Genomic DNA, 17,169 nt, shown 5'->3' on the forward strand with positions numbered 1-17,169 from the left:
TTTCGTAGAACTTTATTTTAGTTATGCAAAAGTTATACCATAACTTTATAATAATATAACAACACGTCATACAATCTTCTTCTTCTTCCTTGGTCTCGGCCATTCAAGACCATACCTCTAAAAAAACACACATACAATCAATAGTATAATTAAATCGCTCATTTCAAAAACGGCATAGATAGGTTACTGTTTTTTTTTTATAAAAAACTGTATTGATTAATTTGATACTTACAGTTAAATAGTTGGGTATTTTTTTTTTACAATTAGCTATTAGCTTCGATGCAGAGATGAGAAGGTATTGTTTTTACAATGATGTGTTTTAATTTTTAATTTTTGTGTCTGGACCCACGATATCTCGTAAACCGCTGAACCGATTTCTTCGTGTAGCAACTCTATAGATCAGAAATCATACCTGAAAGGTACTTAACCAGGCCAAAAATTAAAAAAAGTCACCCTTTCCCCATCAAAATCGAGAAAAACACCCAAAAAGTTTACAAATTTTCAACTTAAAATTACGATGCTCTATAACTTTTTTAAAAATAGTCGAAAATGTTCCAAATTTATACGAATCGTTTTTCAAACATAGTACTATCGATAAACATTAACAAAACAAAAAAATGTCATAAACCCTTTCCCCTAGAACGGATAGAATTTTTTCCTTTATTTTACTTTTTCAAGCCAAGTTTTAGAGATTTAAATTTGAAAATTAGACCGAAGGTAGCAATGCTTACTTTACGGTTAGCAATATTGGACACTTGATTTTTAATCGTCAAACTTTTACACATTTATCATAATCTAATTATTACTGGCACAGTGTTTTTTGCATTTTGTTTTATGGTAATTAGGCTTGTATAAAAGTTTCTTAGCAAAAAAATCACATAACAATATAAGTACTGTTGCCACAGGAATAATTTGACGGTATAGATCAATCTGTGATTATTTTCATGAGGTTTTTATCCAGAATTATTATTATAACTAAAATGTTACCATATATCGATCTAAGTTTAGTATTATTCAGCATTATATATTTGCTATCTAAATAGCTCTAATGATGATTTCAAGTATAATGTGGCCTTAGTTTCGCGGTATTATTTTCATAATAATAAATAATTAACATGTCATTATCAAGGGGGTACTCGGAGAAAAACCCTCCCCCACCCCAACTCATTTAAGTAAAAATAAGTTGTTAACTTGTTTTATAAAAACATAAACGGTTTTAAAGTTAAGCACATAAGCGGTCAAGACTATTTTTTCTTACATTAACCACCAACTATTAACTGTTTATCACTTTTTACTTCATAATTTATTATTTATTACATTGATTATTATTAACTTTTTCTAAATACATAGTACATTATTTAAAAACTAATTAAAAAGAAACTTATGTAAATGTTTTTAAAAGACCACTATTTTTGGATAATAAGGTAAATACGAATATAATATAATTTTAATATTATAATTATATTCATGTTATGTTTTGATTAACTAACATAATATAAGAAAGTTTATTACCAATTAATAGTTTATTTCAGTAGTTTTTTGGACAATAGAATTTTCGTTAAAACGCATATACAATGGACATATTTCTAACTTAGAATGTCTAACCATTTTTTATGTACATTTTTTTTACCATTGTCATAGGTGACTATGCATTTTAATTGACATCGATTTTATCACTTTAGGTTACAATAATTATTTTTAAATTAATTTTGGATACAATAGTTATCATTGTTGAGCTTTTTAATGCAATGTATTTTTTTAACTTGGGTTTTGTTAAAAAAAAACTGGTCCGTGTCGCGGTACACGCGTTTGGAACGAAGTCCCTTTCGTATGGAGGTTTAGCATAATTAATCATTAACGTGCCAGGCTCTCATTCTCTCTACCCACCCCTCTCTTTAATTTTGATTGCTGATGCAATAAATAACTATATTCATAAATGTATTTGCAATATATATATATTTATTTATTTGTTTTTAAAAGATTGTGTTAATTATACAAGAAATTTTTATTTTATAAACATTTTTTTTTTATATTACAATAACACACTGGCACATATATTTAAACTGAACTGAAAATACAGATTGCAAATTTAATGGCCGTTAGCGTCAGAGAGTCACTGTTTCAAGCATCTCAGTAGATAGTGAGAAAAAGGAAGAGAGATAAAGAGCCAGTGCAAGTTATCAGCAAGTTCGAGATTTCGCGTTTTTTTTCATTTTTTTAAGGTTATATTGTCGTAAAATAATTTGGGAATAGATTCTAAATGTATATAATTATAAAAAAAATTGTTATTCAATCATCAGTACGAGAAGTATAATAAATGACGAAAAACCGAATGCAATGTAGGTTATCATGTACTTTTAAGGGTGAAAATGTATTCTGCAGTGATAAAATATAAATATTTTATAAGTTTTTAGACTTCTTGCAATATAAATTAACATAAAAGTTTAAAAAAAGTTGTAAAAAAATGCAAAAAGTGTTGAGAGGGAAGTCGGATTTGAACCTGGTACCATTCACTCCTGGGAACCGATCACGCTCGACCGCACCACATATAGTTTTCATAACGCGTTACATTTTTTCTCGACTAAGTCCCCTCGCCAACCCGCGATAAGGCACTTCGTTCCAAAATTCTGATATCTTGTTTTTTTGTAAAATATTGTGCTCTAAGCAAATACATTTTTTTTATCATAATAATTTCGCAGTGCAACGAACGTTAAATCAATATCGGCCAAAATTTCTATTATATGCTTATGAATAAGTCGCGTGTTCTTATAAACAGTTATGTTGTATTGGAAAAAAATATTTAATGTATATTTTTTTCGTACGCACAAACTAGACATACGTAAACGATTTTTACTTTAGTCTTATAAGTACTGAAAGGTGAAAACACTGAATATCTTAGTGTAGTCGAATTAAACAGCACATCATAACAGTTAACATGATCAATATTAAAATTATTCTCTTGGTCAGTCTGGCAGCATATGTGGCGTAAGAATTTTTTCTATTTATTTTTTAAAAGCGTTTGGAAATCTTCATCAGCTCTAGAGTTTCCGTACATTTATTATTATTTTAAATATAAACGTTTACGTTTCAGGTGTGGTGGAGGTGATAATCCGCCATTTAAAGGTAACTATATAATATGAGATTTGGTATTAAACAAAATAACTCAATGAGGTCGTGTCATAGTGGGGTCAAAGCATATTGGTTGGTGATGTGGAGAAAATAGTCTTTTTAGTAATTATTGTGACTGAGTTCGGAAATAACATTGTAGGAGAAGTTATAGATGGTAAAAACTATTAAGTATGAATATTAGTAACCGTATTTTCCACATTCAACTATTTGTTATATTATTATTAAAATTTGGTGTTAAATAATTAATTTTAAACTGTAAAAATTAATTGCAGTATCATGTCTGCGCACTATTTAAATAATGTATTTGAATTTAAATATTTTTTTTTTTTTAAAGTAAACTATTCGTACAACCATAAAATATAACCATACGAAAAATTATTAAAATAATTATCATAAGTGATTAATTTTATTTAATCATGACTGTATTACCTATTTGCCACTATAAACTTATTAAACAAAGGTCTTACATTTAAATCTGATATCTTTTTTTTTTCACACTTCGGAATCGTAGGCAGACTCGGGACCCGCCGTTAGGCATTACTTCAACGCCACCTACATCGTTTATTGTGAAATCATTTAATATTTACAAAATATACAAGACAGAAAAATACTATACAGCTATAAATTTTCCAATTTTTATACAAATTTTAAAATTTAGTCTTCTGTTTGATCTTTGCTCAGCACCGGGTTTCCCTTCTTCAATTTTTTGTTTTGCAGCTCGAAACGCCTCAAATTTCCCACTACCGGTGGGGCTTAGTAGACTTTTTCAGATGCCCTTCCTCCCCACATGTCATGTACTGTTTTGAATGGTCAGGGCCTTTGCATCCCGTAGCCTTGTGACCATAGTCATGACAGTGTAAACATCTGTCCATCTTATGAATCCGATCCTCGCCGTCCCTCTTTTCATTAATTGTGTAGCAACTGATCCGGTGACCTGTACTATGGCTCTCTGTGCATCTCCGAACGAGGGTACGAGCCTACGTACCTTTACCTCGTCTCTGCTGGCACCGTCTCTGCAGATGTCCGATACCACATACTCTGCGTTATCAAAGCATCCGACACCTAGAATCTCCACGACGATGGGTCTAGCGGACTCTCGGACCACCGCGTCTGCGCCTAGTACCATCTCTGCCTCTGTTTTCAATTTTGCAGCCTCCTCGCCCTTCCCAACGGTTTAGACTATGTGGCCTTCTTATGTTTCTGAAGTTTCTGGTTTCATCCACCATCTTCGGACTCTTTTTCAGCGGGGTTTTGGTCTTGCCCCTCTCATCTGTCCCTTCCTTGTTTTTTGTCAGTATCAATCGCAGTTGCTTAGTTGCATCCAGAATTACTTTACTGGTGCCTCTGTTCTTGCTTTTGGCAATGACCTCTTCTCTTCTGGTCACTTGAAATCCCACCTACCGTAGCTCTGACGCCTCCGGGGCGGCTTTAGGCTGTACTTCTCCAATGTTGATGGTGGGTGATCTTAAGGCCCAGAGGCACTTAATCCGGTCACCGTTCTGAGCAGTTCAAAGACGGATTCCAAGATATGACCCCTGATCTCGCCTTTGTTATAAGCCGCATTTAAGCGCTCTCTCTTCTACTATCAGAGTCTCTAGTTGTTGTGCTTCATCTTGCGAATTATTAATTTTGTTATGAAAAAAGTCAACCACATAATATTACAACTACTAATCTTGTAATAAGCCTTTGGTGGACCCTCCTCGGCAGGTCTCTGTTCCGATCGGCTTGTAGCCTTCACCGATCGACCCCGCTACAATTTCGGTTCCTCGGGCACATTACACGGCCGGATCGGACGGCTCTCAAAGTTTTGCTTTCTGGGACCCTGGTATCTAAAAACCGTTTTTTCGGATTTCAAAACCCCCCCGTGGGCAGGTTTTTGGTCCGAACCGTATGCGGTCTTCACCACTGGCCCCGGCTCGGTATCTCTCTTGCGTAGACACCCCAAACGTCCAATTCGGTGAGGCGCGCCCTCTAGGTAGGTTTTTGGGCGTAACTGCCGCGTTTGGCTATGGTGGCTTAAGACAATTTTTCGAAGTGCTCGGCGGCTCCCGAGTCACTTGACACTCTCCGTATACGGGCCGCACACGGAGTGGTGCGAAAGTACAGCTTCCGTGCCCGCGAAAATTGTCTAAGTGCTGGCTGCCTACTAGCACTTAACACACTCTGTATATATTCCGACTTTAAGTTCACGTATGTCGCGGAGCCCCCAAGAGCACGTACACGCTTGGCGACTTGATATGTCTATATAATTTTTTTTTTTAAATGTAATGCTACGAAAACAAGCTATACGCAGTTCTTCAGTTTAAATGATATTATTCCTTGAAAAACTAGGCAAACGCTCAATAATTTTCATAAATGCGTACACCTAGTTAAATTTTTTAAGTTAAATAAAATCACAAAAATTAAATTGCTAAATCGTCAAAGATTCTTTCTGAGGTCCATAAAAACTTTATTCGTATGTACCTACAAAACAATTAACTTTTCAACAAGAAAATGTTTTAATAATGACTAATTTTAATCGCACATAAAAGTAAAAATTGTTATTCATAACTAATTTTATTTTTTTACTATTATAGCTCTGATATTCGGGAAATTTTTTTGTGGTATATAACAATATTGTAAAAAAAAACTACTAAATTACCATGGAATTTTGTTCTAAATTTATAAGTGTACCCAATAAAAGTATTAAAAATCAATAAAAATTACTAATAAAAATCTTATCAGTACATGCCAACAATTTATTATTGAATTATTTTATTTGTTATTGGCTTTTAGTTGAGTATACACTTATAAATTACTACAGAATTATTTTCAACATATAACGCGTCTAACGTAAAACAAACTACTTTAAAACCAATACTCCTTCAGCCTCACATCGAAGCTAAAAATAACTGAACTAAACATAAACACATAATCGATGAGAGCTACATCGTTCCAAAAGATTATATTATTAATATTTAAGTCGGTAACACTTTGTTATAGGTACTACATGGGATGATATTGATAACGAGTACAGTAAACCAATTAAACCGAGTGAACTAATTGAACTGAGTGAACTAAGTGAACCGGGTGAACTAAGTGAACAACTTACTCCAAGAATAAGGAAAGGTTACATTTTTTTCCTTCATTTATAGATATGTTAAGAATATTTTTTAATATATGTGCAAAATACTGTGTTTTTTTTTTTTGGGAGGGGGGGGGGTCGAAAACTTAATTGTAGCATGATGTCGTTGACTTTTCATTGAGACAAATCAACAGAACATTTTAACCAGTCGATTAAGAATGCTATCAAGTTGTAAAAAACACAAATAATAAACTACTGTAGCATTTATTTTTAACTTATAACGCGTCTAACGCAAAATAAACCATTTTAAAACCAATACCTCTTCAGTCCCCATCGAAACTAAAAATTAATTTAATTAAACTTAATTACATAAAAGTTGTGAGCTACATCGTTCTTCAGATTGTAATATTAACATTTCAGTCGGTAACACTTTGTTTTAGGTACTACATGGGATGATTTTGATAACGAGTACAGTAAACCAATTAAACCGAGTGAACTAATTGAACTGAGTGAACCAAGTGAACGTGAGATTCCGATAATGAGCCAAGATGGCGATGATGAAGTTACCCCGATGCAATCAAACGTATTTGACCTTTCATACAGTGGAGTTTCCGATAGCAGTGGTACCTTATATTTTATTGTAAACGTTCCTGAATGTTTAAATGCTACCTTAGGTTTTGTAGACGTACGGTTTAAAGCCGGCGCACTCTTTATCAGCGGCATACAAGTCCCAGGCAACAGTACAAAGCAACAGTTTATTATTAAATTATTGCATTTGTTATTCGGGTTTAGTAGTTATTTTAATATTTATTAAGTTTGATTATATAATTTTTTTAATTAGACGGCATAGGGCTCACGCTGTTCATCCTTATGGGCGTAAAGTATCGGTATTTTCATAATATTTTACTGTACATCAGTTGCACTTTAAAAAAATATCTCTTAGAATTTAGAACAAATTGGGAATGCTATAAAGTTGTAAAAAACAAATAATGAAGTACTATAGCATTATTTTTAACTTATAACGCGTCTAACGCAAAATAAACCATTTTAAAACTAATACTTCTTCAGCCTGCATTGACACTAAAAATAATTGAATTAAACTTAATTACATAAAAGATGTGATCTACATCTTTCTTCAGATTATAATATTAACATTTCAGTCGGTAACACCTTGTTTTAGATATTACATGGAATGATGATACTCACAACGAGTACAGTGATACGTGTGAACAGTTTGAACCGAGTGAACCAAGCGGAAAAGATACTCCAATATTAAGCCATTATGAAGTTTACGATCCAAATTTTGATTACAGAGCGAATTTTGATTACAGTGGTTGTCCTAGTGTTCAGGGTGATGGAGGTACGGTGACTCTTAATTCCGGTGGTAACAGAGGTAAGTCTAATTGGGCCTCGTCGTAGAGTTACTATCATTGGTACACTATATAACATTTCATTCATTGTAAACTTTTCAGAAAGTATAAATGCTATCTCAGGTTTTGTACACGTATGGTTTAGAAAAGGCGCACTCTTTATCAACGGCATAAAAGTCACCGAAGTTCAAGGAAACGATGTACGGCTGATACAATGGGCTGAAGGTTCACTTAATATCAACGGGAAAACAATTGAAAGATTCAATGGAATGCGAGGATATGGAACCATTCGTATTTTATGAAACAATTAATCTAAAATTAAAAATATTAATTTGATGTATCTAAATTCAAAATGAATAAACTGATTATATCATAATTTAAAATATGAAAATAAAAGAATATTATATTAAATACCGTATTTCGTAGTACTTTATTTTAGTTATGCAAAAATTGTACCTTAACTTTATAATAAAATAACACATGCAGTTAAATGTAAAGCAAATCGGTCATTTCAAAATCGACATAGGTAGTCACTGTTTTTTTTTAAAGTACGAATAATTTTTGAACATAAGACAAGGTTAAATTTAAATTTTATCATATTAATTATACACTGATGTTCTTTGTTTTTAAATATTTCATAAGTTTTTTAGCGTGGATGAGGATCTAATACTTACTTAGTCCAAATTAGATCCTGAATGTTAAGTTGAGAATAGACAGTTCTCCGGAATGGTTTGCATGAACGCCGTTTTCGTGATTTCTTATCATAATCACCAAACACTATTTACATACAATTATAATACTTTATAATTACAATTGTAATAAATTACATTGATGTTAAAAGCCAGTACAGAGGAGTCGGTTTAGGTGGGCATAGTGGGGATACAACAGATTGGCGGCTTTTATATTAATTACAAATTTTGTATGAAAACTTAGAATAAAATGTATTTTCACCAACGCCATGTTTGTATTTTAGTAAACACATTTTTTACTACCGTGTTTATTTTTCCCGATATCTTAATAAATTAATTTAGTTCATCTTTAATTTACGCAGTTAAAAAAATAGTTTTGTTATAAAATTTCTGTATACTAAAATTAAATGTAGCATTGAGTAATAATTATAAATGTTCGTATAATGATAATTTAGTAGAATAATATTGTATCCTAACGTACAAAATAGTTATTTGCTATAATTATTCGAACATCGGGCGCCTAAACAAACGGCAAAGCAAAATAGTTAAACAATACACTTGTTTTCGACAATAACAAGTTCTTAAGAATCTTTTTGAATAGCTGTGGCCCAGATGTATATTTAATAAAATAATAACGTACAAAAAACAACTGAATATTTTACTTTGAAATGTACATACATTTTGAACTAAGCGATAAGCTTATATGAAAAAAACCAAATTCCGTTTTTAAGATTCACGCCTAGAATATAAAAAAACCAGTACATTTGGGTCGGGGAATAGATGGGATGGAGAGTAGAAGAGCCAAATCTTTTTGAAAAATATAAATTCTTAAATCATTAAATGTTTCTGAAAATGTATTTCGAAAACTACATTTTTGGTTTTTGATTTTTCACTGTATTTTAGCATTTTACAGTATAACTACATTTGGAATACTTTAAACAATATCTTATCGATTGTAGTTATAATATATTTTTCGACCCTTCTACCGATACTGGGTATCCTATCAGTACATTTGAATAGCTCAAATAGCATATTCTCATATTTGTTCTAATTAGATGGTTTCTCTTATTCGTCTTTTAAAACGAACTCAGTTCAAGACTATGAACTATTGATAGGAAATAAAATAGGATTTTCTTTAAAACCGTAAAAGCCAGTTTTCGGATTTCGAACCTCAGTGAAAATAATCCGAAGCACAGGTGCCGAACCTGCTCTTCAGGGGATGAGGGGGCGACAACACCATTGTTATAGAGTGGTGGTGGGAGGGGGGTTGACCGGCGGGTTATGAAAATAGATACAACGATGCTTTTTTTACCTAACATAACCTTGAGGCGATTTTAATTTTTTTAATTAATTTTTTTGCCCGTCCTATTAAATTTTAGTTTGGCGCCACTGATCCGGATTTTATAATGTACCGTGAAAATAATAAAATAGATTTAACAATGATGAATTAAAAGTATGAGTAAGTAATAATTGAAATATGTCTAGATTTAACATATTTTAACATTTTACAAACATTCAGTTATTTCCCTATGGGCTATTATATTTTGTTATTGTCTTTATGCGGAGGAGCTACTAAATATGAATATAAACTATTTGATATTTAAGTTTATTTGTAGTAAGTCAGACAGTGTTTCGAAACATCGTTTTATATTCCTCGTCACTTTTCTGAACTGTTTTTAAAAATCATTATTTTTAATTTATAAATGACTCAACTGTCAGACAAACATAACAAAATCGAATCATATTAGTAAATTAATTATAAATGTATCTTACTTGTCATAACAAGATTTTGAATGACATTCATTCTACTAGCATGGTATAAGAAGCAGTAACAAGCTAGTATATTAAAACATCAAGTTTCTGGCTAATATTGTAGTGTTTAATATCTGGCTTAAAACAACTCATAGAGAATTTAGGCCCTTAAACTATTTTGAATTTATCATTTAGTTCTAATTTGAACGTTGAACGTACAACATATCTCTTTTCTCCTATATCTATATAAGATTACCCCTAACCCCAACCCCTTATTTTCCACCCTCTATCTCCCACACTTATCTCTCACCTCATATCTCCCACCCCCTATCTTCCTTCGCCTAAGCCTTTTCGAAAACTTTTGTTAATTTTTTGTTATCATCAACTAGATCTTTTCGGTACATGACAATATCATCCAAGTACATTAAGCAGGCTATCCCAACCAAACCAGTTAATACTGAACTCATAACAGATTGAAACCGAGTAGGGGCTAATTTTATCCCCATATCTTTGAGTACCGAGAACCCAGTCCGCGCCATTCTGGATCCAAATACACCTCATAAAAACAACTAACAAGATCAATGACATTGTAGAGTTTAGACTAACCCAGATAGTCCATTATTTTAGTTATGATTCTTTAATTATAAGTATCTGTTTAAATCAACACACAAGCAACAAATATGGTTACAGTCGTGAGTAAAACTGTTTATTATCAATTACATTAAACTGTAATTTAACAACTTAAATAATAGGGAAAAATGCAACTAATATTTAAATTAAACAATTTTAAATAATTATAATAACTTCGCGCCATTGGCCTTCAATTTTTCTGTATGTTTCCTTTGTTGAGCCATTATTTAGAATAAAAGTATCATTAGAGTTAGACTGAAAACTCTTTATACATGACACTGGAAATTTTTTACTCATGAACAATGCTATTAAATTACACATCCATAAAGATATTTCCTCTTCAGGTTGTTGGAGTTGAAGCTGGAGTTGGGAATAAATTGTAACGAACTGCCAAATTTGTTAAAATGAGTTTTGCATGGTATTGGATGATAATTAAAAATGTTAAAATATTTACCCCTTCCCCTTCAAAATCGAGAATAACACCAAATTTGAAAAGAAGGTACTTCTTAGTTAGGGAGGAAAAGGACTCAACGTATGGTAATCATCCTGAAAGAGTTAGCTGTTAGATAGATGTAGTTTTGAATGACCTAAAAACTACTAGAAATAGATAATGATGAAAAAAGGCAAAGGATGATTAGATTAACTACTATTTTAATAAATGCTTAATGTGATTATTACTGTGAGTAAAACTGTTAATTATGAATTACGTTAAATTGTAATTTAACAACTTAGATAATAGGGAAAAACGCAAATATTATTTAAATAAAACAAAATCTAAATAATTATATAATTATAATAACTGTTCCTTAAGCGGTTGTAAAAAATTAGTATGGATGTTGACTTCACACCACTGGCCCTCGATTTTTCTGTATGTTTTCGTTGTAGAGCCATCATTGTACAACATGTAACAAGTATCATCAGAGTGAGCCTCAGTTTCTTTTATATAAAACCATGAACAATCACACGATTTTGTGTTCATGAACAATGCTATCAAATGACACATCATTAGTAAAGATATTTCCTCTTCAGGTCCAGCTAAAATATTAAAAACATATTTGTATTTACTAAACTTAGTGACTAGTTTTTTTTTATAGTACAACACACCACTAATGTACTTTTCAAAACAAATAAAATTTGCAAGTTGTACTTTCTGAGCAGCTACTTTTACTGTTATATTACAAATTTGTAATCTAGTTATCACTTATTGTGTTTATTGCTATAAATTAAAATTCGTTGTACCCTAGATAAACTGTTATGAATTATTCTTATTAAATACCATGTAGAAAACGCATTGCAATAGCACATACCTAATGTTTGGGTAATTCTATTTTCAAACGCTTCTGTATCAAGAAGTATACTCTCGTGGATGAGATTGAACGTATCGTAATCTGCAAAAGTTAATAAATAACCGTATTGGTTATACATAAGAATAATAGAAAATAATTTAGTTGCTTGTAATAGTTTTTTACTGCATTGCATTTCAGTGAACTTTGTTAGCACTATTTTTATTGTACAACCGGACATTAGAAGCTTAAACAAATTAAGTATTCATACTTAATTCGATTTTTATTATAAGCGGTTAAAATGAAAAAATTACTATTTTAATAACGAAAGCGGGCAAAAAAAAGTGTGGAATGCAACGGTCAATTACTCATAATGTTCCATCGGCACTTGATATAATACCAAACAACAAGAATTAAATATTTTTATGGCTGAATAAACTATGAAAAAAACTAAAGTATTCAACGGTTTGAAAGGCTCTATTAAAGGTTTTCACATAGGTATTACATACTATATTTTAACAGTTTGCGTACGAGTCTGCAACACCACGGGATACATTTTTATGTATCTAAGGTGGCTAGTAAACATATCAAGTTTCTGGATAATATTTTAGTGTTTCCATAATATCTGGCCCAAAACAATTCATAGAGAATTTGGCCCCTTAAATTATTGAATTTATTATTCATTTCTATTTTGAACGTTGTGAATACAACATATATGCCCCCACCCCATTCCCACCCGCCAACATCAACCCTCATCTCTTACCCCCTATCAAACAAATTTTTTCATCGTAACACACTAGTAGGATAACTTTCAAAAATTTCCACGGGGGCCCCCCGTGCTTTGGAAGTCCGTTAACACTCATTACAACTCTAAACTAATATATATACTTATTGCCCGGTCCAAAATATTTTTTAAAGCTTTTGTAGTAGTACTTCTTCTTTTGGCTGCAAGGCTTTTCAAATTGAATTTTCTAAAATCTGTAAAAAAATATTAAATGGCCGTATTATTAGTATATTAATAAGAAAAGTAGTCCCCTAACGTTTTAAATGAATATCCTCTTATGTCTACAATGTGTGTTTTTTATTAACCCACATTATCTAGTCAAGAATTTGTTTATATCTATATTTAAAATATTTTTTCTCTTTCAAAGGAGTGAAAATTAATTGATAAATATGACGTTCAAAATACCGCTGTAAATGCGTATCATACTCCCTTCCCAACTGAAAGTTTAATTCGTACAAAAACAATAGTAATGTTTAAAAAAAATAAGCAAATTAAAATTCCAAACAAGCCTTAAAGACTTTTTACCAATATCGTAAAATTTTTAATTACTTTTGTCTTCAATTTGAGGAACAGCAATCTCTGTAACAAATATATCTAATATAAAAACATATAACCACTCTAAAACTGAGAATAATTAGAACAAATAAATAATGCAAAATGTTGTAATAAAATTCATTTATTTCTAATAGCAACTTATGAATTGACGGTTTAAATTATATACTAAACTGAAGTTAATGCGAAAAACATAATGCAATATAATATTTTGAACTTGATTGAACTTCAATTTAATTCTTATCGTCTTCCTTTAGAATTAAGAAATTAAAGATTTTGAAAATATTCCTTAAAAAAGGTTAAATTTTGTGTTTACCCAATTCATTTTGTATTTCATCTCGCAAAGCTGTTTGTTTTTCCTTACATACTGTAAAATGTACATAATATAAATTTCAATTATTTATATCTTGTGATTGAAACAAATATGTATTTATACAATATACACATTATGATTACTCTCCATAATATGTATAAATAGTATATTTGTATAAAGTATTGTAAATAAGGAACACAAATAAGTTGTTACCGTTCCAGTCGTTATCGAGTCGATAATCTGAAATTAATACAAAAATAATGTGTGGAAATATTCCCATTTTATTCATTGAAAATTATAATTACCGGGTTGAGTGAACATGTTATTCAAAACTCCTAAAATTAACATTGCTTCTATTAATTATGTTGGATTTAGTTTTCTATTCTGTTATAAACCGAAAAAACAATTTTAAGGTAGATAAAAATAGGCGTTGGTAACTTGAAATAAAAATGTACTTGCCTTGATTTTTTTTAAAAGATAAGCTATTATGTAAACAAAAATTGCTGAATTTAAGCAAATGTGGTTATTATAACAAAATATAACTATTAGATACAATTGCCCGAGCTAGTATTTTTTTTTTCATTTAAACTATAGAGAATAATGTATTATTTATATCACTTGCATAAACATTTATATTACATTTTTTTCTTTATTTTTGTTATTATTAAATAATTATAACTACCTAAACTTCCTTGTTGACTTTTCTTTACAATTTGTTTAATTACATGCTCCAATCCATCTAGAATAAACAAATAAAGTTTAGAGCAATTATACAAGTTTTAAACAAAATAATTTTGCTTACATAAAAACAATCAGAATAAGCACTTGCTTACATATTGCTTTAAATGATGACAATTTAACTTATCGCTACCCTCCCTGTTGAATAGTCACTGCCTAAAGCAAAGTGTATGACATTTTAGGTACCACTGCTTAAAATATAAATATAAATTATTTTTATAACTTTAATAAATAGCACAGTGTTTAGAACATTGGGACAATTGTCCAGGGCATCACATTTGTTATTACTTTATTAAAAAATTTAACCTCTTTTTTGGTTTTTAATCGTTTTTATAAAGAACCCGGTTTGAAATTTTCACATTTAAAAAACGAAAATTTATTTCACACGAATAAAACAACATTTTAGATTATGAATTCAATATTAACGACTTTATGATTCTCGAAAAAATAAATTAATATTTTTTTCAGAAAACTAATATGGTTTTTCATGAGAAACTGATTTTTAATATTAAAAATGTCGATAGCCGAAGATACTATAAAAAAATAACAAAAAAGAAGTTTCAAGAAAAAACTAAAAATATTTTTTTACGATCATAGACAAAATAATCGAAAAAAAAAATCCAAAACAATTTGAGAACATTCTTTTTATTGCAACAGACATTTTTGAAAAAATCCTGTGGGCTCGTATTTTTCGTTTTGACCTATTTAGGTATATATAAATAATATGCACCTGTTTTTTGCAATATTTTTGATTTATAAATAACTCGAAAGTTAGACAAATATAACAAAGCAATTATTATACTTTTAAATATATATCTTACTTGCTACAACAACATTATCTTTTGTAGTAATATTATTCATACTATAAGCAACCTCGATGTATTCATCTGTAGTACATCATTTAGAAAAAAACATACAAAACAATAAAAACATAATTTTTAGAACGTCATTAAAATTAAACAAAAAATGTTACCGACTTGTAATGACAAGATCCTGCATATAATTTACTGTAAAAATGTAAAATATTAATTTTTTTTTCAAATCTACCACAACTAGGTATATGTGGAAATAAAATAATTACTTATATTGTAAGTGGACACTTTTAAAAAAACAAATGATATTAAAAAACTGAAAATGTTCATATTTATCTGTAAAATTAACAAACACAAATGTAATTTTTATTAGTCACAGTCGTCAATAGAGATGAGATGGTTTTGGTATTACAAGTCCTTTTCTTTATTTGACAATTATATTTTTCTTTTTGACAAAACCCACCATATATGTTTTAGTCGGGGGGACACAGTTTAGGTGATTCGCATAAAGCTCGTTTAATTGTCTCCGACGAGTTCTGCGCGGTGTCGGTCCAAGATCATTCCCCCCCCCCTTTTTAAGTAGTTTCGTTAGGGGTGCTACTGTGTCGGAGTAGTTGTCTACAAACTGACTGTACCAATTGCACACCTCTGAGAACTTTCGGAGGTCTTTTACCTTACTGGGTATGGGGTGGTTGCGTATGGACTCGAGTTTCTCGGGTTGTTTTTCTATTCCTACCGCGTTCACCAAATGCCTAAGAAAGGAAATTTCGGGGAACCCTAGTTTACACTTATTTGTGTGACATGTCAGGCCGTGTCTATGTAGCCGCTCGAGAACTTTACTAAGGTGGTTTAGGTGACTGTTAAGGTCCTCTGAATAAATCACTATGTCGTCCAGGTAAACCTGAACAAAATCATCTAAATACCCTCTAAGGACCTCGTTCATAAGCCGGACAAAGGACATCGGCAAGTTAGGCAAGTTTGTCGAAAATGAGGCCTAAGTATTTTACTTGGTTAGTTTGGGGGAGTAGAGTGTTGTAAAGTTTGACTGGTGGACAGTTGTCTGGCCAAAGAGATAAGGTGATTCCACCTTGATTTGCTTGTATTAACTTTTATTTTCCATTTAGTAAACCATTTTTCAAGAAGACTGAGGTGGTGTTGGAGTTAAAAATTTGTAATTAAGGGACGCTAGTATACTTGTATCGTCGGCAAAAGTATTTATGATATTTTATTGGTTTGTTAATGTTTATCGATAGTACTATGTTTGAAGAACAATTCATATAAATTTAGAACATATTCGACTATTTTTAAAAAAGTTATAGAGCATCGTATCAATAAAAATAAAATAATAAAAACACACATCATTGTAAAAACAATACCTTCTCAGCTCTGCACCGAAGCTAAAAATGATTTAACAAAATGTTTAACGTTTTAATACATACCTTAAATAAAGTGTTTGCTATTAAGGAACTATTTTTCAAGCGCCCAATCTTGACACGCTTACTGCTTATTACTTGATCCGTTATTTTAAACAAAAACTTAATAAGATAGTAAAACCTTTTAGGTAGTATTTTATATTAGCGTTAATAAAAAATTCTTTGAAATAAAATTATAAGCTTTATGAATAGTAAGGAAACGGTAAATACATTTTTAATTAGCATTGCGTGTTGCAATCTTCATACGATTTAATAAATGCAAATGTTGTCATAAAACCATTCAGGACTGTATAAAACTCAATTTAAAGCCGTGGTTCTGAATAAAATAACAAGATATTGAATATATTAAATAATTTTTTAAGTCTGTTACAAAGTACCTTTTAGCTTTCGAGTAGTACTGAGTAATTGCATATACCACACTCTGACTTTAAATGTATTTAGGTCACAAAAAATAAAATACAACTGTAAGCTGTTTTGAAGCTAAAAATTGATTTTAAATTTATCCTATACTATATGATTACGAGCGTACATGAAACTCTTAACGTTTGATAATGTTACTTACTTAAATTATTAAACTTTTGTTCAACTTGATTAACTGTATTGATACTGAGTGACCTTCT

The 17,169-nt window shown here is 30.7% G+C and overlaps 2 protein-coding genes across 2 annotated transcripts; one reads left to right on the top strand and one right to left on the bottom strand.

Annotated features, from left to right (window-relative positions):
* The first annotated feature begins 2,882 nt into the window (after positions 1-2,882).
* On the top strand, positions 2,883-7,865 carry LOC126835588 (uncharacterized). Its single transcript, XM_050568268.1, has 5 exons — positions 2,883-3,123; positions 6,112-6,237; positions 6,634-6,816; positions 7,374-7,586; positions 7,666-7,865. Exons 1-5 carry the CDS (start codon positions 2,979-2,981, stop codon positions 7,863-7,865), a joined length of 867 nt encoding a protein of 288 aa, XP_050424225.1. The 5' UTR covers positions 2,883-2,978.
* A 2,927-nt stretch (positions 7,866-10,792) lies between these two features.
* Positions 10,793-16,648, bottom strand: LOC126836183 (uncharacterized). The gene is made up of 12 exons (XM_050569375.1): positions 16,556-16,648; positions 15,386-15,452; positions 15,282-15,311; positions 15,126-15,191; positions 14,249-14,305; positions 13,872-13,901; positions 13,780-13,806; positions 13,570-13,620; positions 13,251-13,280; positions 12,806-12,895; positions 11,942-12,022; positions 10,793-11,669 (listed from the first exon to the last, which is right to left on the bottom strand). Exons 2-12 carry the CDS (start codon positions 15,444-15,446, stop codon positions 11,425-11,427), a joined length of 768 nt encoding a protein of 255 aa, XP_050425332.1. The 5' UTR covers positions 15,447-15,452; positions 16,556-16,648; the 3' UTR covers positions 10,793-11,424.
* Positions 16,649-17,169: the final 521 nt, after the last annotated feature.

Source organism: Adelges cooleyi, unplaced genomic scaffold (assembly GCF_023614345.1).
Source record: "Adelges cooleyi isolate 19-005CV unplaced genomic scaffold, UGA_ACOO_1.1 ACOO_flye_CR_arks_rails_tigmint_CR_PRNA_1, whole genome shotgun sequence".
NCBI classification, from domain to species: Eukaryota; Metazoa; Arthropoda; class Insecta; order Hemiptera; family Adelgidae; genus Adelges; species Adelges cooleyi.